At 34.3% G+C, this 23,997-nt stretch overlaps 2 protein-coding genes across 2 annotated transcripts; both read right to left on the bottom strand.

Moving 5' to 3' along the window:
- Window positions 1–4,339: 4,339 nt before the first annotated feature.
- On the bottom strand, window positions 4,340–7,277 carry LOC140857410 (wall-associated receptor kinase 17-like). Its single transcript, XM_073256208.1, has 3 exons — window positions 6,970–7,277; window positions 5,038–5,566; window positions 4,340–4,387 (listed from the first exon to the last, which is right to left on the bottom strand). Exons 1-3 carry the CDS (start codon window positions 7,275–7,277, stop codon window positions 4,340–4,342), a joined length of 885 nt encoding a protein of 294 aa, XP_073112309.1.
- Window positions 7,278–10,726: 3,449 nt separating this feature from the next.
- LOC105042605 (wall-associated receptor kinase 17) lies at window positions 10,727–18,512 on the bottom strand. The gene is given in 12 exon segments (XM_073256837.1): window positions 10,727–11,146; window positions 11,149–11,988; window positions 16,716–16,774; window positions 16,776–16,821; window positions 16,824–16,886; window positions 17,544–17,615; window positions 17,618–17,655; window positions 17,657–17,825; window positions 17,828–18,014; window positions 18,017–18,221; window positions 18,223–18,274; window positions 18,277–18,512. Coding segments are annotated over 12 exon segments (2,187 nt in total). The 5' UTR covers window positions 18,392–18,512; the 3' UTR covers window positions 10,727–10,805.
- Window positions 18,513–23,997: the final 5,485 nt, after the last annotated feature.

Raw genomic sequence — 23,997 nt, 5'->3', positions numbered from 1 at the left:
TGAATGATAACTATGACCTTCAGATCAGTATTTTATAGAACTGAAAGATAATCTCGACCTTTAGATCGATATTTGATAGAACTGAATGATAATCTCGATCTTCAGATTGATATTTAATAGAACTGAATGACAACCATGACTTTCAGATCGATATTTTATAGAACTGAATGATAATCTCGATCTTCAGATCAGTATTTTATAAAATTAAAAGATAACCTTGACCTTCAAATTGATTTTTTCAAAATAACTTTGATCTTTAGATCAATATTTTCAAGATAGCTTCGACCTTCAGATCGGTATATAATAGAAATTTAAGATAAGCTCAACCTTTAGATCGATATTTTATAGAGCTGAAGATAATCTCGATCTTTAGATCGATATTTTTAAAATAATTTCAGCCTTTAAGTCGATATTTGATAGAACTTAATGATAATCTCAACCTACAAATTGGTATTTTATAGAATTGAGAGATAACTTTAATCTTCAGATCAATATTTGATAAAACTGAATGCTTTCATATCAGTAGTTTATACAACTGAAAGATAACTTCGATCTTCAGATCGATATTTTATATAATTGAAAGATAATCTCGATTTTCAGATCGATATTTTCAAGATAATTTTGATCTTTAGATTGGTATTTAATAGAATTTCGATCCGAAGATCTTATCTTCATGCCCTTTGGGGCTCTACCGATCTAGAGATCGAACTTTAATGAGGAGACCTTATCTCCATGCCCTTCGAAGCTCTGCCAATCTGGAGATTAGACTTTGATGAGGAGATCCTATCTCCATATCCTTTGGGGCTCTACTAATCTGAAGATTGAATTTAGGGATATCTTATCTCCATTTGGGTCTTTTGGAGCTTTACTGATTCGAAGATCAGATTCGAAGAGATCTTATCTTCATTTGGGCCTCTCGAGGCATTATTGATTTGGAGATTAAATTTGGAGAGATCTTATCTCTATTTTATCCTCTTAGGACTCTATCGATTTTGAGATCGGATTTGGAGAGATCTTATCTCCATTTTGATTTCTCAGAATTTTATCAATTCAGAGATCGAATTTTTGATGATCTCGACCTTCTGATGAGGTCGACCCTTCTCTGATGAGCTTGACCTTCTGGTGAGGTCGGCTTTCAGCTTCTTAATGAGGATAACTCTTTGATAAGATCATCCTCCTAATGAAGTCGGCTTTTAGCTTTCTGATAATGAATTTAAGAAGTATTTTTGAATCTATATACTTTTGAAAAAAGAGAGTAGTGTTATTGAGTTTGTATAAAATTTAATATTACACAAAATGAAACACATTTTTTGAAACTAGCCAAATTTGATTTAAATTTAGGAAGAAAAGTAGTTTCATTTTCTTCACTCTCAATCCTTATTTTTTTAAAAGGGGAAAGTCTTATTATGAATTTGAAAGTTAAACTCGAGTTTAATTTGAAAAGGAGAGAACTCAAATCAAATTTTAAAAATTAAATATCTTTAGATTTGAGTCTTTATTTGATTTTATTGCTGCCAAAAAGGAGAAGAAGATGTATGACGAGTATATTGCTTGAAATAAGCATATGTATACGTTGAAATTTAGTATCAAATGTCTAAAATCTGAATTTAGATAAATTAAAATTTTAATGAAGTGTCTATTCATATATGTTTATTTTGTCACTTCATGATTCATATTGGCAAGTTAATTGAAATACATTATGTTTAGTTATTATGGATTATTTATAAATTTAGATATAGATACTATATTTTATACTATCTTGATGTATATTTTAATATTCTATTTTATTGGATGAAATTATAGATCTTGATTTTTTAGTATGTATTGATATATTGGGCTGACATTATATACTTATCTGTAAACTTATTATGATTGATATACTCTGTCGAACTTCTATATCTCTTATTGATGTGAACTCATGTGGTATTTTGGCTTACATTATGTAGTAAATGCCAAATGTGACTTTTGTTGGCATGATCTTTTGTGTATCTTATTTGATACATTTTATTATATTTTTTTTTATTTATGCGACAGATTCATTATATTTAAATAAATAAGGGGAGTAGTTTCTAATTAAGAATGTAAATTTTTTTACCTATATTGATGATGTCAAAAAGAGGAAGTGGTATAAATTAGTATTATATTGTATAAGCAGAAATGTATGCAATGCATGTAACTATATCAAATTTTAAAATTTCTGCATCATGTGTTAGAACCGTAGCCTCTAACTCCTCTTCTAAAAAAAATTGTTTAATAAAAGTTAATGCCTTGAAGAGATGCATTAATTGAATACATAGGTATATATCTTAATCTCAAGCTCATTCATTTTAAATGGCACTACTTTACTCTAATATTTTATATGCTTCATTTTGTTTATATTCAAATATTTTGTCATTATCAAAAAAGAGAAGATTGTTATCTCAAAAATTGATTTTGATGACCATAAAATATTTTAGAGGAGTACAATAATTTTTATTTTTGGGGAAGCTTAAGTGTGTATTTCAAAAAATTCAAGAATTTGAATTGATAAAGATGCTTAAAGAAGGCCAAAATTGTAAATTCATCAAGTTGAAGATAAAAATAATGTTATTCGAAAGCCTCAAGTATATTCAAGATGACTTCGGATCATTTGAAGGTAATTTTGAAAGTTTTAAAAATTAAAAATTAAAAAAAAATCCTTTTTGAGCAAAAAGGGATGACCTTTTTCTCAAAGGACAACCCATAGGTCCATCCCTGAGATGAAAATGTGCATAATGATTAAATTTTTAGGCCGCTTTTAACATATTTAATGCTTCTTAATCATTCTCCAATAGTTTTAAATAGCTACTAAATTTTCTTCAACACTGATTAAAGGTAAAGGCATTCAAAAGGAGAGAAAACACAAGAAAAATCAAAAAAAAAAGATTGAAAAAAAAATTCAGCTCCAAGACAAAGAAGCATTCATTTGAAGTTGAACTACCTCTCAAAAGGAGATTCAACTTTTCATTCCATCTGAGAGTATTTTTAAAGGCTTCTACTACATTAAATAAAGTATATTTTAAAGTTTCATTGTGCTTATTAAGGAGCTAAATCTAATTTATATTGTCATATTTTTTGTTCTTGCTTGTTGTTTTGTATATAAATTTTGGAGAGGTTTCAAAACTTAAAAAACGTTGATCCGAATCTTAAATCGGAGTATGTTGGGTTGGTTTATATCTGAAAAATAAATATCTAGCTTGAAAAGCTAGGGTCAGTAAGATCCGATATTGTAATCATTGTATATGATTATTGGATTGAAATTCTCAAATAAGAGTTTGGAGAGTGGATGTAGATGCAAAATTGGCACCAAACTACTATAAACCCTCTTTATTTATGATGACTTGTTTACTCTTGTATTCTTATGTCATTCACTTACTTACTAGTTTCATTATTCAATACATTGTTTGTTATTGTCACTGCACATTACACTTTCACACTTTTAACATATTTTTGTGGTTTACTTTTCACTTAAATTTTTTTAACAAGTTAATTCACCCCTTCTCTTGGGTTGCATAGCTGGGCAATAATTTTTGAAAGAAATTCTTTGGCAATTAGTAAATAATTATTGGGATCCATACCTTTTAAAATTGGTTTTTATCTACTTTTATAGAATTGTTAGAAAATGAGGTCAGCTTTACAATCTTTTGAAGTTAAACATGTTTATAGAGAGGTAAATAGTGCTGCAGAGTGAAAAGTTGGATGCATGAATTAGTGGATATTTTTTTTCTTAAAAGAATGGAAACTTGTTGTTTTATATCAACCATGAGTTCTATCCTATTAATTATAGTAGTCCATATTTTTAGAAGTTTTATAATTAAGCCTTTTACATATATTACCACATAAATATGACTTATTATATATTTACTCTCCTAAGATCACTATTTGCATATATAGCTCTCAGATCATATTGTGTTTCCATTGATACATCTCCTATCAGATTTTTGACTAATAGTATTGAAATTATCATTTTAAATCTAAAAGGCATTATTGCCCTTCTGCATTAAGACTCTTAAAATTTAATATTTTGTTTATATTGTAAAGATTTATTTTTCTGATAACATTTTAGGATAATAAATTTGTTTTATACTTAAAGCAGCTTTCTATTGATACCATCAATCAAATCTTACAAGATGAATATTCTGGCAAAAATAGAAAGATTCAAGGATATATGTGTAAATAGTGAATTTTGAAAAGTAAATAGGTGGTAAGTCATATATGCAAGGGTATATATATAAAATAATAAATTATTTAAAAGTATTACTTTGATATATTTTATTTGTCCTATTGCATTCATGCTTTCAAATGGTCTATATTTGACCCTTCAATCAATGTAACCAAAACTATCCTCTAAAAGTATGAGCAAATATGTAAGTAGTTTTGAACAAGCACAAAGAACTTTAGAAGCAACCAAAAGTATCGAGCTTTTACAACTCATACAAATAAGAAATAAAGCTTTGTACTATTGTGAAGGTTTGCTTCAACAACAATAAGCCATGACAGTAGAGAGGCTGATTTTGTCTCCAATGAGGGGAGCCATGGGTTCATCAAGGCACTGGAGGGGCCTGTTAATCAACTAAATTCAAGGAAGATCATTTATGAGGAGATGGTGATATTTGAAGAGCAATCTGAACATTGTGAGCAAGAGGAACGAGGCAATGAATCTCAAGACTATGTCAAGGAGGAGTAAAAGATGTCTTGGGTTCAACCATTACGTTTAATATAGTACGTCATCAAATGTTGCATGAATAAATTCAATCTGTAGCTAGATCACTAGTTTCTATCACATAGATCTTTAGTACAACATGTAGAGATAGCAACCAAATACAAAAGTTCAAATGAATAATTTGATCAATATTTGCTTAAGGAAGTAGGAAGCATCAATAGCATAGACAATATCTCAACAGCTCTCTACAAAAAGAGCGGTTTCTTATAAATCCATCACCGCGCAAGATCCATCTATGGAAGCTAACATATCACCTTCTAAACTATATTGTCTGCTTGCCTTCGCAATGTGTCTACTTGATCAAATGGGACTGACATTGAAGCTCCAGAGTCCAATACTTTATCTGTATAAATATCATCTAATAGTATATTTGTAGACTTGATATCTTTGTAAATGATTGGTACCAAAGCAGTTGAGTTCAAATATGCTAGCACTCTAGCAGTTTCCGCAGCTATCTTTAGATGAACTTTCAATGGCATCAAGAAATCATGACTTTGACTATGGATATGATGGAAGAGGGTTCCATTGGATATGAACTCATACACAAGCAACGGAACTTGGATCTCTAAACGGTAGCCCAAGAGTCTTGCAACATTCCTACGAGTGATGTGAGAAAGAATGATGATCTCGTTGATGCATTGCTCAATTTGGTTCTCATCAACTAATTTAGATTTTTTGATGGCCGCAACATCTTGACTTGGCAAAATATCCTTGTATACAGTACCATATCCACCACGATCGAGGATCTGCCTCTCGTTGAAGTCGTTAGTTGCCTTTTCTAGTTTCTCTGTACTAACGATCTTCAATGTTGCATTAGAATCTTGACTTAAGATTTATTGTTGCAGAAACAAGCCTACATTTTGTTGAAAGAACTTGGCTTTCATCTTGATTAGTTTTCTTTTGTTGGAAAGCTAGTATAACTACAAACTTTCAGTGATAATAAGCAAGAGGCTTAGCCCCACACCTACATCCAAACAGTAGGAAGTTTAGTTTTAAAAAATCTCAATTGATGGAAGTTCTTTCCGGCAAGCACAGGTGATGGTTTTATTGCTAAGCTTTGAATCTTTAAACATACTAGAAAGTATGTTGCTCCACTTGTAACTTTGTTTGTTCACAAATATTCATACATATATATATTATATACACACACGCGCGTGCGTGCGCGCACTTCTCCGTGGCACTACCTTGATCATCCAAACTTAAATTTCAAGCAAATATTTCGTCACAATTTTGTAGGCCCAATTAAATTTTATTCTTATAAGAACTAATAATATGTATTTATCTAAGGATTGATTTTGATGAATACAAAATATTTGAGTATTTATTTTTGTACTAATGTGTTGTTGAAGTTCATATAAAGAATCTTTTAAAAAACTAAAATCACTCTTAGAAGCATTTTTTGAATGTCTAGCTATGAAGCCAAAGAGAGTAGAATAGAAGAAGTCACATTCATAAAAAAATCAAATAGAAGAGGTCAAAAACTGACTCCAAGCTTCAAAGAGTTGACTTTGGTATATAATTATGAAGTGACACAGTTTAAGAGTTGACTCATACTTTTTGTGAGTTGACTCTCTCGACAGACAGAGAGTAGATTTTTTAGCACTAGCCTCGAATCGACTCCTACTTGACCTCGAGTCGATTCCCTAAAAAAAATAGAGAATCATATTCTATAAATCAGACATCGAGTCAACCCCTACTTCTATTGAGTCAATTTAAAATTATTTCAAGTCGACCTCTACTTAGTCTCGAGTCAGACTTGACTGCAATTGATAGTTCTAAGACTAGTTCTGCAGAAGTTTTAGGAAGTGCACAGAATTATTCCAACAGCTAGAAATAGTCATTTAGACATTTTAAGTGGTTTTAAAGACTACCAAATAAAGAGAAGATCCATGAGAAGAGAAAAATAAAGAGAAAACTAAAGTGTATTTAGTGAGCATTCAAAAAAAAATAAAGCTTCCAACCATCATTTTCTTAAAATATTTAAGTGGTCATTAGTACATTGATTGTCATGCTTCCTCGACATGATCTTCAAAAGTTTCATCAGCCTTTTATTTATTTTTTTAGGAGCTTTTTATTATATTATTTATTCTATTCTTTCATTTTATTATAAATAAGTTTCAATTAGAATTGAAACTTGGAGAAAGATATATCCAAGTCTTAAATTGGAGTGAAATTATTGTGTAAGTCAAAAGAATCGAGTAAAAGACGAACCAAGGGTGAGATCTTACAAGCCTAGCAAGCTGATCTGGAGGGTGGCATTGCCGTCAAAGAAGGTTAGTGCCAGTACGGCACCAAAGAGGGTGTGGCCACGATCATGGCCAGCGAGGACGGCATAATACTCAACGGTCTCCTTTTCTAGCCACCTGTCGGGGAGGTTCTTGGCCCTGCATTCCACCCACCGACAGACCTGGTCGGAGAAGCTGTGGTGGAAGGTGAAGCCCAGGGTAGCTGCAGCATCAACATCACAGATCAAGAAGTACAAGAAGAAGAAGAAGAGGATAAAAGAGGTGGAGAAGGAGGAAAATGCAGTGGCCATTAGGAAAGGAGATCAAGTTAGGGGGAGAAACCCCAAAGAGAGAGGCATTGATGTATCAATAGTGGGGGCTAAAACGGAGCTCGAGGTCGAGGAACGCATCAATTTCATGGCGTGACATCGACATCAAGTGTCTCGTGCTACTTATAGATGATGCTTGATGAAATTAATGATCTTTTTGTTTTCAAGACTAATAGCCAATGGTGATCGCTAAGTGGGAAGTGGTGGGTCCCATAGATCCACCCCTAGTTATCTTTCAGGTTCTTGGTTCGGATGTCTCCAATGCGGTGGATTTAACTGTGAACATTACATATTTTACTTTTTATTATAAAAAATTATTCTTAATTTTCAAGACCATGACACCAAGGATTTAAATTTGCAATGGTATGGTACCTTGCAAGGTTAAACCAATATGGAGAAGTATATTTCGTTTGTTGATTATCTTTTTTTTCTTTTGGTAGAAACCATCTTTTTGCTAATGCATGAACAAAAAACAATAGTACATCTGCTTTTTTGGAAATTATGTTTGTTAGTTCATTTGATAAAAGGGTTTGGAAATTCATTCTTTAATACTTTGATAGCCAAACATATTGTAAAATTTATATCGATCCACGAGAGGAAATGGATGTCATTTAGGAGGGCAAAGTATGGTGAGTGGTTTGCTACATCTTCCTTGGTATATTAATAAAATAGTTCACTTCTTTGGAAGAATTGTGGGGGTACTTGGTTAGAGGGATTTGAGCTCTGTAATGGGAATCGAAATGGATGACTCATATTCCAGCCCTTGGTTGGAGGGATTCACATTCTGATTCTGATTTCGGGATGGAATGTGAATAGCCTAATCTACTAAAACTCTATCTCTATCTTCCCTTTGGATTCAAATTTTCATTCTAATTTGATTTTGATTCTAGTCATAAACCAAATGCTTCGGAGAATTTGGTCATTTCACTGCCCATTCCAATCCATTCCGATTTCGATTCGATTTCGATTTCAGTCGTAAACCAAGCATCCCCTGTGTGTTCTTTTGCTCTCTTAATATTATCTAATCTTAGGTGGATTGTGAACAATAAGTCATCTATTGACATGATTCAAAACCTTTGGATGTCTTCTATCCCATTGGACATTGGCCTACTTTGGTTGATATTGTCTATTTCTCTTCCTTAGGATGCATAACCTTATGATGCTTGATGTGAATGATTGGAATGCCCCGATGATATACCAGTATTTTTCTAAGATTTGGCTTAAAGAATTCTGTCTATTCCTCTCCCTAGTGGAGATATTGCTGATGGTTGTGATGGGGTCCTTCGACTAGATTATTGATTAGAGTTGGACATTTTTATAATATTTTAGACTTGAAGAACTATCAAATAGAAGTACTGGTTGGATCTGAAGGACTTTTTAAGTTCATCCCAGCATTGCCTTATTTATGTAGAAACTAGCATGGAATCATCTTTGTCATGACCTTTGTCATGACTTAGAGGAATCCACTGCTAATATTATCTTGCCTTGCACATTGGCGACACAGATTTGGGGCTTGGCTTTGATTTCTAATTCTTCAACTATTCTTGCTCTTTCTTTAGATGATTTTCTCTAGAATATTAAAGAGAGAATTGGTAAAGAAAATAAGAGATCAAAAGGCTATTCGATGTCTTATATCACATAGCAAATTTGGGATGCAAGAAATAATTGGATTTTTCATAAAAATTGTTCAGAATCTCATATTAGTTTTAGTTCGAGCTCAACGCAAGCATAGGAATACATTAATGTTAATATCTTAAAAGACACTTTGATAGCTGGAAATATTTTGTGGCTTTGTTTCTCTGTAGGTTTTGCATCCTCTCGGAGAATTTATTTTACTTGGATGCTATCACCCCTTGGTTTCCTCTAGGTAATTTTAATAATAATGTGCTACACATAGCTGATTTAGGTAGACCTAGCTTTGTTATAACGAGCTCTAGTGGAGTTTTAGTAGAAGCTCTAGTGGAGTTTTGGTTGTGGTAGTGGATGGTTGTTTGGTTGATACCACAGTACCGATAGCAGAACTTTGTATTGTATGGGAAGATATATCATGTGCTTCAAGAATTTTGAAGGCAACTCCCTATTATTTTTGAAGAAGGTTCTTTAGCAATTGTTAAATAGTTGTTAGGATCCATACCTTTTAAGATTGGTTCTCATCCATTTTTACAGGATTGTTAGAAAATGATGATAGCCTTATAATCTTTTGAAGTTAAACATATTTATGGAGAGGCAAATAGTGCTATGGATTGAAAAGTTAGGTGCATGAATTAGTGGATGGTTTTTTCTTTAAAGAATGGAAACTTGTTGTTTTATATCAACCATGAGATATATCCCTTTAATTGTAGCATTCTATAGTTTTAGAAGTTTTATACTTAGGCTTTTTACATATATTATCCTATAAATATGACTTATTATATATTTACCCTCCAAAAATCACTATTTTCATATATAGCTCTCAGATCATCTTATTTTTTCATTGATACATCTCCTATTAGATTTTTGACTAATAGTATTAAAATTATCATTTTAAATCTAAAAGGCATCATTGCCCTTTTGCGCTAATATTCTTAAAATTTAACATTTAGTTTATATTATAAAGATTTTTTTTTGATAACATTTTAGGATAATAAATTTTGTCTTATACTTAAAACTGCTATCTATTAGTACCATCAATCAAATCTTATGTGATGGGTATTCTTGCAAAAATAGAAAGATTCGATGATATATGTGTAAATAGTGAATTTCTAAAGGTAAAGATGTGGTAAGTCATATCTGCAAGGGTATATATATGTAACTAATAAATTACTTAAGAGTATTATTTAGGTATATTTTATTTGTTCTATGCCATTCGTGCTTTCAAATGGTCTACATTTGACCTTTTAATCAATGTAACCAAAACTATCCTGTAGAAATACGACCAAACATGCAATTAGTCTTCAACAAGCACTAAGAACTCTAGAAGCAATGAAAAGTATTGAGCACTTACAAGTCATAGAAGTAGGAAATTAATAAAGCTTTGTACTATTCTGAAGATTCACTGCAACAAGAATGAACCATGACAGTGGAGGGGCTGACTTTTCCTCAAGGAGGGGATCCATGGATTCATCAAATCAGCCAAATTCAAGGAAGATCACTTATGAGGAGATGGTGTTGATTGAAGAGCAATCTGAACATAATGAGCAAGAGGTGCCACGTAATGAATCTCAAGACCATCTCAAGGAGGAGTAAAAGAAGTCTTCGGTTCAAGCGGCATATTTAATATATAAAGTACATGTCTCCAAATACTTCATGGATAAATTCAAATACTCAGTAGTACATAACTACATCAATATGTAGCTAGATCACTATTTTTTATGACATAGATCTTCAATAATACAATATGTAGACATAGCAGCAAAATACAAAGTTCAAGGAATAATTTGATCAATATCTACATAGGAAAGTAGAGAGCATCAATAGCATAGAGAAAATCTCAATGGCTCTCTACAAAAAGAGTGGTTTCTCATCAATCCATCACCTTGGAAGATCCATGGAAGCTACCATATCAACTTCTAAACTATGTTGTGTGCTTGCCTTCTCAGTAATGTATCCACTTGAAGGTCCAATACCACCTAGCAAATGCTCTGTCTCCTCGAGATTTTGGGGAGCTAGCTGCTGCTTATGGAATCTCCTTAGCCCCTCTAACTCCATGGCAACTTCTTTCATGGTCGGTCTTTCTTCTCTTTTTAAATTTAAACACCTCCTAGCAAGTTGTGCAACGACAAAGAGTTGCTCCATTCCAGCTTCCTCTAAAATTTGAGGCTCTATCAGTTGAAAAAGGTGTTGTTCATCAAACATCAATGTAAAAAAGATAGTAGATTCCTTTGATCGTCTGACCTAGCAAAAGATACTGGAGTCTTCCTAGTTAATAGCTCTACAAGAACTACCCTGAAGCTATAGACATCGCTCTTCTCTGTTAGCTGGCTTGTGTAGAAGTACTCTGGATCCAAGTATCCCAATGTCCCTTGCACAAGGGTGGTTATATGTGTTTGATCAAATGGGACTAATCTTGAAGCTCCAAAGTCTGATACTTTAGTTGTATAATTCTCATCTAACAGTATATTTGTGGACTTGATATCTCTGTGAATGATTGGTACTGAAGCAGCTGAGTGTAGATATGCCAACACTCCAGCAACTTCTGTAGCTATCCTTAGACAAACTTCCCATGGCATTAAGAAACTATGACTTTGACCATGGATATGGTGGAAGAAGGTTCCATTGGATATGAACTCATACACAAGCAATGGAACTTGGATCTCTAAACAGCAGCCCAAGAGTCTGACAACATTTCTATGATTAATTTGAGAAAGGATGATGATCTCATTGACGAATTGCTTGATTTGGCTCTCGTCAACAAATTTGGACTTCTTGATGGCCACAACTTCCTGGCTTGGCAAAACACCCTTGTATACAGTACCATATCCACCACGATCGAGGATTTGGTTCTCATTGAAGTTGTTGGTTGCCTTTTCTAGTTCCTCTATATTGAAGATCTTAAATGTTGCATTATAACCTTGACTTAAGATCTGTTGCTGTAGAAACAAGCCTCCATTTTTTTGAAAGAACTTTGCTTTCATCTTGATTAGTTTTCTTTTGTTGGAAAGCCAATATAACCACAAACTTCCAATGATAATAAACAAGAGGCTTAGCCCCACACCTGCATATAAACAGTAGAAAGTTTAGTTTTAAAATTCTTAGTTGATGGAAGTTCTTTTCAGCAAGGGCAGGAGATGGTTTTATTGCTAAGCTTTGAGACTTTAAACACTACCAGAAATTATATCACTCCAGTTGTAGCTTTGGTTGTTAAAAAAAAAAAAAAACACCAAAAGAACTATATATATATATATATATATATGCTTCTCCATGGCATCACCTTGATCATCAAAATTTGATTTCAAGCAAATGTTTCATCACATTTCTATATGACCAATCAAATTCTACTCTTGTAAGGACTAATAACATGCTTGAAACATTTCATTAACAAATTATAGGCTGCCCATTCATTGGATGGTGGGGGTTTTGTGGTTCTGTAAACTGTTGTTTTCTATTATAGCATAGCTCCTCAAAAAAAAAATGATATAAATGTGCATCTCAGAGCAAAATAATCCTGAGAAACGTTTTGAGAGAAAAAAATGTAATCATAGAGTTGAGGCATGCCATGCGAACAGCTTCTAATGACCACACCACATCTGATGTATAAGGGTATAGTGGTAAAATTATCTTGATAGAGCATTTTCTTTTCAATAGATCAATTTGATAATTTTTACAAGGATAATCTGTTTGTACGTCAAGCATTTCCTCTGATGGCCTTGTTGATTAGGTTTTTCTTCTTTTATTATTTGAAGGCGGGTCCCATGCACTTCACAATCCAAAATCGAGATTAAGTGGGCAACGGAAGGAAGACTTTCAGAAAGATTGTTGGGGGATCATCAACTATCATGTTTCCTTGGCTCTTCCAGTTGGCTGAAAAAAGAACATCATGAAATAGGATTATGTTTCTAGGGATGCTAGCTCTATGAGACTGGGGTAACAGTTCGATATTTGTTTGATGAAGAGGAGTAGGAGGCAACCTCATATGCTAAGTCTTGGTTAGCTGAGTAATCAAAAAGATAGGGTCATATGGATGTGGAATAGTTCTAGTTGCTTCTCTACAAAGGGCTATTATAATTTTTTCGTGGCAGGAGTCCTTTCTCCCTTTAGATAGATTGTTCTACTCAAGTATCTCTTTGGGATGAATTCCTAGCATGTTTTGTACGTCATCCTTTTAAAAATATTTAGAAAAATATTGTTAAAATCAAATATTTAGATGGATGGACTCAAAAGTATATAAGTACCACTGGAGTCCTTAACCTATTAGATCTAGGAGTAAAATTCGTCAACAAATATTCAAGAGGCCTTACTACCTCATTTTCTCCCATCTCTCTCGTTCCTTTCTCTCTCTTTTTATGAAAAAGCATATATATTACACATTAATTTATTTATTAATAATACATATAATTGAAAAGATTTTGTGTTAATTTTAAACAACTGGCTCAAAGCCAACCTTACCATAATAGTGAAAATGCCAACATCGGCGCCCCCATCCTAATTTCCCTACGTGCCACAAAGGGATTAGAGGGGCAAAAAAAATGGAAAATTCAATTCCCATGCCCTCTCTTGCCTGAGCTCCACCAATAAAATAAAAAAAAATAAAATTATATATGCATATAGAGGACACTACTCTTATCATAATAGAAACTTTACAGGTGCATCCCTATCCTCTGTTCCGCTCCCATAGATCCTTTGACTCTGCTCTACTTTTTCATCTCTCTCTCTTATATATATATATATATATATATATATATATATATATATATATATATATATATGAAAATGTTATATTAATACCACTAATTGAAAATCGAGCAGAATGGATATTGTCCAAATACTATAATTTAATGTTAGATATATATATATAAATAATATTTTTCAGAAGATAAATATGTAATAAGATGCATATATACATACATACATACATACAAAAGACTAAAAGTAAGAAAATAAATGCTTAATTTGATCACTTGAAGGATCATATTAATTAGATTAGGGCCCGATTGGGCTGAATCTGGCCCGACTTAGCAGATGCACAAGTCCAGTAATCAACGAGTTTATGACATGGTTGCCACATAGATCCCATACAGGGAGTGGAACATGGCAAATTGGCATGTACTAGCTAGAAGTATTTCTAACATTTAATATCAGAACAAATAAATTATGGACGTTAGGGCTGTTTCAAAGGGTCTATCAATAAGACTCTAGTAGGTTTGCTAAACTGGAATAAAGCACAGACCATGATATGCCACTTTTGTAAAAAGAATCCAATGTATATTGTGAACACTAATACATGAGTTTTGATTAATTAAGATTAAGGTTTAATTATCTTAGTTGTTCGACACTCCTAATTTTTGTTCAAACCTTAGGTTTAAGGGTAATCCATCTAAGGCCTGCACTATGCTAAATCCAAGTTTGTTTTCTCTCAACCTTTTTATGCCAAATATATTATTAGCAAATAAAAGGAGGATTTTAGCATAATATTTCCTAATAATAATAGTTTTAAAAAAGATAAAACTTCGTTAGGTAGTTTCTTCTAATAAGAAGTCTATTATCTGAATTTTTGAAAAATTAGATAGTTATTAGCTGTTAGAAAACTTCTACAATGTTTAAGGAAAAATATAGAGAGTTGCATTGTTTCTAAAAAAAGGTAAGTACGCAATGTTTGAACTCTTATAAATCTATCAAAACATAAAAATAGATAATAAATTTAGTCTTGTAAATTTTCTATTTCTATAATTTTTTTTCTCTGTAAGTTTTCTTCTACACTTTATTTTCAGGATATAGCTCTTGACTAAAGGTGATTAAGAAATGTGATCTTATACCGTCTTTAAGTTGGGTATTATATTGTGGGGGTTAGGATTTTCAAGAGTTCTTTTGTACCTAAAAGGAAGAAATTACTGTCTTTACTTCTTGGAAATGCCTTATCCAATTGAATTATCTTCCTTCATTCTTCTATATGGCATTTGTACTTTTTTCTATTTCTTTAAAATAGCACAATAGGGTAAAGAAATGAAGACTTTTGGAAAGATGGTTGGTTGGGGATCAACGGCTAAATGTCTTTATTCCCTGGTTCTTCCAATTGGCTAAATTAGAATAGCGTGAAGTAGGATAGAACTGGCAAAATGAAACTGGGATAAGATTTAGATCAACGGGCAACAAAATTGGCTTATATTTTATATCCTGGTCGGTTAACTAATCGAGAAGAGAGGTCTCATAGAGGTGAAATAGTTTCGATTCTCTATAAAGGGCTACTGTAATTTTTCTCAAGACAGGAGTGCTTTCTCCCTTTGCATAGATTGTTTGGAAGCGCTAGCTAAGAAACATCTAGGAGAACATTTAGGAGTCATTTCTCCATTATTTTCTCCAACCTCTCCCTTTCCTTTCTCTCTCTTTATGAAAAGACATGTGCATCACATTTGCTAAAACTAGTCTATTTATCAATGATATATAATGAAAGAGGTTTTGATGTCAATTTTATACCACCACCCAAAGCTTCAAGTTAGGCCTCACTACAATGAAACAGTGAAAATGCTTTCCTTGCATGCCCTTTCTATCATAATTTTTCTACATCCCAAATAGGAGGGAAAAAAAAATGCAATCCCCTAGTTGCTCTCTTGCCCATGCTCCATCAATAAAAATAAAAGAAAAATAAAATTATACATGCACATGTAGTACTCTAATTATTATAATGGAAACTCAATCAGATGCATTATTCTTATTCTCCAAGCTCCACTCCCTATGGGCCCTTTGACTCTTCTCTGCCTCTCCACTACCCTTGTCTAACCTTGTGTGCATGAATATTGGGTGGAGCAGTACACTCCAGAATCAATTCTCATCTACCTATATAGAATGAAAGGAAATTGAAGCTGCCTTAATTTGTGTGGTTAGCACAAAGCTTGAAGCCAAAAATAACTTCCTCTCCTCTCCTTGACTCTCTCTGTATCACTTGCCTAGCCAACTGCACCACCCCCAGTCCCCACCCAACAAAAAAAATAATAAAAATAAATAATAAATAAAAATCATACACACCCTTGCAAATATGACTTATTATATATTTATTCTTATTTCGATTTACAAATATAACCCTTAAATTATCTTGTTTTATAACAATACCTTCTTATTAGTTTTTTTATTTTTATTTTTTATTTTTTTGCTGATAGTACCAATAAATAATTAGTTTCAGTGCAAAATGGATTTAATTGCCCTTTTGTATTAATATTATTGAAAAAATATTATGCAATAAATAGATCTTTACAACATAATTGAATATTAAACTTTTTATAGATATTGATGTAAAATGATAATATTGGCATTTCACACTTAAAATGAAATTTTTTATGTCGACACCATTGATTAAAAATCTCATAGAATGGATATTGTTTTAAAGATAGGATAATTTTACAGGTATATATGTAAATAGTATTTTTCAGAAGATAAATATGTAATAAGACATATTTATAAGAAAATATATGCAAAAGATCCAATAGAAAGAAAAATAAATACTTAATTAACTTTGCCTCTTTTGAGTATCAGATCAGATTAATTAAGCCTGGAATGGGTTGAATCTTGCCGGACTCCGCAAATGCTCAAGTCTAGCAATCACCGACTTTATGACGTGATTATCGCACAGGTCCAAAGCAAGGGAGTGGACCAAGATGGCAAACTAACATGTATCAGCTAGGAGTATTTCAAATAGTTAACATCTAATAAAATAAATCATAAATAAAGTATATAACTGTAGTCTCTAGTCATACTTCCCCATTTAGTAATAATAGAATTTGAATATATTACCCAAAGCAACCGCCAGAGGGAAGGCCGTATCCTCTTCGTTCGGCATGCAACCACTTCCTCCTTCTGCCGTCACCATATTGACCATGTGGGCAGGCGCAAGAAAACTTCCTGGCTTGTTGAAGCATTTTTTCACACAAGGGTAGGCCTTTGTATCCTCACATTCATTAATATCTTGCAAGAGTGAAAATATGTGGAAGCCAACAAGAAATGGGCCAACAAGAATATATTAAGGTGGAGTAAAAGTAAAAAAGTATTTGATTCATAATTAAAATCAGAATGAGAATCGAAATTAGAATGGTTTGAAATCGAAATCAAAATAATCAAAATTTTGAAGTATTTGGTTCGTGATCGAAATCGAAATTGAAATGAAAATTTGAATCTATAGAGAAAATAGGAATTGAGGTCTATATAGATTGAGCATTCTCATTCCATCCTGAAATCGAAATCAAAATGGGATTTTTCTCAACCAAATGGTTGGAATGGGAGTCATTCATTTCGATTCCAATTCCAGACCCCATTCTCCCAACCAAACATCCCCTAAATGTAAATTAACAAGATATAGTACTAGCTGCAAATTGGGTTATAATCCTTTTTGAGTGAAATGGATCATAGCTCAATATTATATTCATATATTTTTATGTATATCTCCATGTTTTTGTACATAACCACAGGTAACGAATATGTATGCGGGACTAATTTGATGAACTAGTATATTATGTGTATATCCATATGTTTTTTATGTGTATGTATGGTATGTATGTAATGTTTCATGAAAATGTAAACTGATGTATACATAGAATGTTTCATGGAATGTGAACTGATGCATACCTTTGCATCCAACGTAAGGATTTCCGTTGTATCCTTGGCTGCAATTGCAGCGGTACCCGGACCCATTTGTTGATTGTAGCAATAGCTGTTCTCTTTGCAAGCATAGGTTTCCTTCTTCCATCGCTTCTTCGCATGTCTCATTCCCAATAGCCCAATCCAACGTCATCAGGTAACCATCTGGAAAAATTGTTCGGTATACATCATGCAACAGCTTGTCTCTAGAGAATGTGAAGCTGTCTTTGTTAGCAAAGAAGGCCTGGCTGCACCGGGGGATGTTGGCCTATTGTTTTGGAGGTCACTAATATTTCCAGATGACATGTTGAAGCTCTTGAACCTTTAGGGATGGAGCCTGACAACAGCCAAGCCAGAGCAAGACCCACTGACAATAGTCATCGAAGGGCAGTAAGTAACACAACCAACCATTGCCAAGCTACTAGTAGTAAGATCCTCAGAGAAATGATTGCCACATAGTTACAACCAACCATCGTCAGCGCATTCTGTGTGTCCGAGATCACATAGGGAGTTCCTGTCAGGTTGATCAAGCCAGATCCTGAAGTGAAATTCATGTCGCAGATCTGAAAAATGGCACCAGTGTAGATGCTCAGGTAGCCTTGCAGCAATGAGATGTTTGCAATCTGGTAAGACTTATTTCCGTTCAGCTGCAGAATTGGAGAGTGTGTTGCAGCGTATTTCGAATCCTTTCCTAGCTTTACCTGATTGCCCGAAGGGGAGGGAACGTCGGTACAGGTCAGTCGAGATGGTGAGTGCTTTGCCTCAGACATGCATGTACCGAGCGATGCTGCCAACAGTAATAGCAGCTCAAGAATCTGCAACAGCCCAGAAATCATGTGTCTACCCTCTCCGGCCTCTGGCAACGTGGCTCTTTTTGTTAGATGGAAAAGACAAAACCAACGACCACTACACACGTCTAAACATGGAGGAGAGAAGCCATTGAACTGGGCCAAAAGTAGTGCCTTCTCTTATAGCACAACCGACCAAATCAACGAGGCCAGATGCAGAAAAGTTCCACGAAAACTTTCTCCAATCAATATCTTCAAAAAGAAAATTTCTCTAATCAATAACATAGCGCCATGCGCGGATAAGGGTTTTGTTCTTCCAATCATAAAATCAAACTCGACAACGACCAATCTGACTTCTTCCGCTCCAACTGAGGAGTAAAAGCAAGCTAATTTATTTTCTTGTGTTCGTACAAACGTGTTGGTTACCTTGAAGTGGTCTTAATTAAGGAAAGGTCTGGCCATCACAGTTGATTTGTGGAATTGAATTATTCAAATCAATTAAACCGGCCCCTCCACATTATTGTTGGAGGAAATAGCAGAGGAATGGAAGAAAAACAAAGAAATATGGCAAGCTAGAAGGAGAGACTATTTGTTGGTCAAATAATAGTATAGGATATAATTTCTCCTCCCATGTTCCCTTGTCAAATGAGTCTGCATGTCCGCATGACAGCAGCATGAAGTAGCAGGGGGATATGACACTAAGAACCCAAAAGAAGATGATGAGGTCATTGTTTCAATGAATCGAATCACTTGGGATTCATATGAAAGTTCATGCTAGGGATATCACCTACATACTGATTTAATCAACAGTATCACCCGGTACAATGGACCCACTGAATTTATGGTTCATTAGAGAGTTACAAATGGTCATGCTTACATGAGAGGATATTTGAGCACATCTTGATAGGGCGTGCTAAGCATGGAAGGGCCTCTATAGAATCATTATAACAAAAAGCAAAGCATGAAAGAACGGCCAATCGCTTTAGGTTTTCAAGATACTCCAAAGGAAGAAACTTAATCTCGGTGCACAGATGGTGTCTAAGTAGGTAAATACACTTTAATTGTATATATAAGCTATAAGGAACTATAAATTTGTTTAGAAAAAAAAATTTTTGTGGTGTAGAACCGTGTGTACTCCCGCGTGATTGGCTCACATGCGGAATCGAAAGAAAATTTTTTTTTTTTGTGCACCGTGTCCACCCTCGTGCATGAGCCAATCGCCGTAGGCGGTGCGTGCGTTTTGCACTGTCCGCGGTACATAAAGAATTTCTCTTTCTAAAATCATACAATAGATGCATAATTAAGAAAAATGATAAATATAAATATTTTATTTTTTAATTATTATTGCTACTTTATTATAAGTTGTAATTGCTAAGGAATCTATACCGTATGCAACATGATATTTTTGGATAAAAAAATGATCAGAAAAATTACTTGGCCAAACTTCTCCAAATTGAGAAAACAAAAGGCATATCCTCTGGAAAGTAGGAGAATTCTAGTAGAAATGTGACAAAATGATTAGAAAATAGAGGAAAAAAAAAAAAAAAGAAATGCACTAAGCCACTCCCTTAGTGGTTACCTTGTAATCTCTTGCATGTTTTCGTTACATCTACCTCACGTTTGTGGAAGTATTTGTTACCCACCGATTTTTCAATTGACATCAACATATTATTTCCTCACATGTTTCCTATGGTGGCAACTATGATCCAAAAAGTTAAAATATTCTACATTCTATTCTACAATTGAATCAAGATATTAGAAGAACTTGGCAACTGGCATACATGCATGAGCTATTTGGCAATCATACTACATAATATGCAATTGATACAATAAAAAGCTTGAAGGCTTCACCTCTTCTTGTGTACCAACAGTGGAAGGCTAGAGAATCTATAAAAACACCTTTTTGGAGGTTCTGGCATCATTAAAAACCTATGCTTAGGAGCTCAAAGAAGCCTCAAAAGCCAATTGTTTTGGCTAAAGAGCTTCCTGATGGTGTAAAATAGCGGGTGGAGGCGCTTGCTTCTTGCCTGTGTGGCACGGGTCCTGCCATGGGTCCCACTTTTGGTGAAGATGCTGTCTTTTTTTTTTTTTTTGAGGAAATTTTGGTGGGGTTATTCATGAGAATATTATAGTCACATAAGAAAGCAAGTAAAAAGCTGGAGATTGAGTGGGTGTTTAATTTCTTTCAAGGCTCTCAGAATTTTTGAGCCCCGGTTCCAAAAGGTGGCGCGGCGGTGGTGGAGTGGAAATAGACTCCCATCACCCTACTTGGTCCATCATTTTGGAATGCAAAGGTGGCAGAAGTGCCACCTGAAATTTATTAAAGGGAAGAAGAACTACTTACAAGTGCCAACAGCAGTGCTGTCTAATTGCAAAGAAATTCAGCAAATCGTCATTAGGCTCGGCTTGGCAATAGCAACCCTCGTTCCAGCGGATCACTTCAGTTTTCAGCAAATTTCTTGCGGAAAAGGGTTTAGGAGCAACAGCTAGCAAAATTGTGCATAAGAAGGCCCCGTGTGGTCCCAACATTAGGTCTTTGCAGTGAATGGGCAAATCAACGGGCACGTGGCCCAAACATGAAGTCTTTGAAGTGGACGGGCAAATCAACGGACAAACGATGCAGAAAAATTATGGATGAGAGGGACATGTCTGGTCAAACATGAACTTGTTGAAGTCGGGGCAAACGATGCAGAAACATTGTGGAAAAGGAGGCAAGTGTTTCCAAATATAAATTCGTTGAAGTCAATGGGCAAATCAACGGGCGAACAGTGCAGAAAAATTGTAGATAAGAAGGGCCATGTGTGGTCTAAACATCAAGTCATTGATGGGCAAACCACTTGTAAATGATGTAACTAGACGTTGATGGAACTTGTTGAACAATCTCGTGATGAGTGAGAGAGGCTGGTGAGGAAAAGTAGTGGCTTGGGTTTTGGCGTCCATCCCCATCTAAGGGTCAGGGAGTCCACGAAGGACAGCGAGCGACTTGGTTTTGTTGAAAATCATTATATATCTAATTAAGATTTTATTTTTTTATTTATTTTTTTTTTATTATCTTATTTAAATAAAATTTTATTTTTATTATTATTTATTTAATTAAAAATTTTATTATAATGAATTTTATTTTGTGAGTCAAGATAGGAATCAAATTCTCATCCACATGGCAGTCTATTTGAAGAAACCTTTGGTGCTCCTTGATAATGAACTATGTATCGAATAATATAGAAAGAAAGAGAGAAGAGATTATTGTGCAAAGAATCTTTTATGGGAACTTTTATGAGATTTTGATTTTTATTCTTCTTTGAATAAATTTATTTTTTCTTCTAATTTTTATTTTTTCATAATTTTTTCTTACAATTCTTGCAAATATTTTTTATTTGAAATATTTGTTTTGAATCTTGGCCGATATAATTAATTTACTCGATGTTGCATGCCATTTTACATAGTATCATAGCTAGATTTTGAGATTGGTGGTTCATGTATTTGTGATTCTACATGATAGCAGAGCCATAGGCTCAGAGAGTGGTTAAGCAGTTTATGACTTCGATTAGATGTATTTATAGAACAGATTTTTTTGGAGCAGTAATTTGATTGTTGGTGATCCCTGTATCGTAGCTCGGCATGGTTGAAGAGCTTTCAGTAATTTGTTTTGCAGCAGTGCAAGTATATAGACTCTTATTTGATGATTTAAGAGGTAAATCATCATAATCGATGCTATTATTATCTCTATTAATGAGTTTGAATATGAGATGCTTGATCTTACCAATATCAATAAGACTACTTTTATTAGTACCATTGATCTTGGTTAGTTGAATAATACCTATTATGCTTATTGGAATACTCTTGTCAAATCTTATTGGACAGGACAAAATTTATGAGATATTTTGGATGAGTCAGAGACAATGCCAACAGATGAGATTGTGAGACGAAAGTAAATTTAAAATCTCGAAAGGTTATATAGATTCTTCAGATTTTAGTTGATAAAAAATTTATTTCCATATTCAAAATACAAATAAGCCAAAGATGCATGAAATATTCTTGTAGCTATCTACTTAAATTCTAGCAATGTCAAAAATTATAAACAAAAATTATCTAACGAGTGATTCTGGTTCCAGGCTTTTCTAAAAATTTTAAAAAAGAACAAAATTGGTTTAAAGATAAAGATTGAAAGTAGAGGGAACTTGATCAGGTAGACATTGGAGTGACTTCTGGATATTCAAAGCATGACAAGATTGATCAGCTTAAGGATCAATCAAGTCCGAAAGAAAATCTTAAGCAAGAAAAGTTTGATTAAATATCTACCATATGAAGTTCAGAAAAGATCATGATTGAAGAATCTATTGATTCTAAATTGCTTAGTATGAGTCAGATGATGCTATAAAGTTGAGCCAGTTATTGAGATCCCTAATGAAGAATCAAATCATACAGAATAGTCTTATATTGAACCTATCCAAAATTTGGATATTTTTTGTAGAAATTTAGTTAGTCATGAAGATAAAGAATTGGCTAAATTTGAAGTAGTTTTGAAAATTAAGGAATAAGAAGATGTTGCAAATATTTTATTTCTTAGTTATTATTGCTACTTTATTATAAGTTGTAATTGCTAAGGGATCTATATCATACGCAACATGATATTTTTGGATAAAAAAATGATCAGGAAAATTGCTTGAGCTAAGAAAACAAAAGGCACGCTCTCTAGAAAGTAGGAGAATTCTAGCAAAAATGTGACAATGATTGGAAAATAGAAAAAAATTACCCTAAGTCACTTCCTTAGTGGTTATCTTGTAATCTCTAGCATGTTCTCTTTACATCTACCTCACATTTTTGGACGTATTTGTTACCACTGATTTTTCAAGTAACATCAACATATTATTTCCTAACATGTTTCCATGGTGGCCACTATGATCCAAAAAGTTAACATGTTCTACGTTCTATTCTATAATTGAATCAAGGTATTTGAAGAACTTGGCAACTGGCATACATGCATGAGCTATTTGGCAATCATACTACATAATATGTAATTTGTTGAGGCTATGTGCCCAGAATGAGCCTTCCCCCCTCCATCAAACACGTGAGGTATTATCCACTCCGAGATGGTGCGTGCCCCGAGGGGTAACTAAGAATGCCGCCCCTCACAGTTTTGTTCCACAAAAGGTGCCTCGCATGGGCAAGGGAGAGCCGCACTCTTAAGCAGTAGACACTCTGGACTGTGGTCGATATGGGACTTTCGAGGCTCAGCCTCCCGATGCCCGACCCACAACACAACCCCCCCAGTCGAGAGGGTCTGCGTGTGGGTGCGGGGATGGGTTTCCCTATCTGGCGCGCCAATGTTGAGGCTACGTGCCCAGAGTATGAGCCTTCCCCCCTCCACCAAACACGTGAGGTATTGTCCGCTCCGGGATGGCGCGTGCCCCGAGGGAAATGTTGAGGCTACGTGCCCAGAGTATGAGCCTTCTCCCCTCCAAATATGTGAGGTATTGTCCACTCCGGGATGGTGCGTGCTCCGAAGGGTCACTAAGAACGCTGCCCCTCACGGTTTTGCCCCGCAAAAGGCACCTCACGTGGGCAAGGGGGAGCCGCACTCTTAAGCAGTAGACACTCTCGACTGTGGTCGATATGGGACTTTCGAGGCTCAGCCTCCTGATGCCCGACCCACA

Source organism: Elaeis guineensis, chromosome 4 (genome assembly GCF_000442705.2).
Source record: "Elaeis guineensis isolate ETL-2024a chromosome 4, EG11, whole genome shotgun sequence".
In the NCBI taxonomy this organism is placed as follows: Eukaryota; Viridiplantae; Streptophyta; class Magnoliopsida; order Arecales; family Arecaceae; genus Elaeis; species Elaeis guineensis.
The sequence above is the reverse complement of the archived record's forward strand: the minus strand, read 5'-3'. Positions and strand labels throughout refer to the sequence as shown.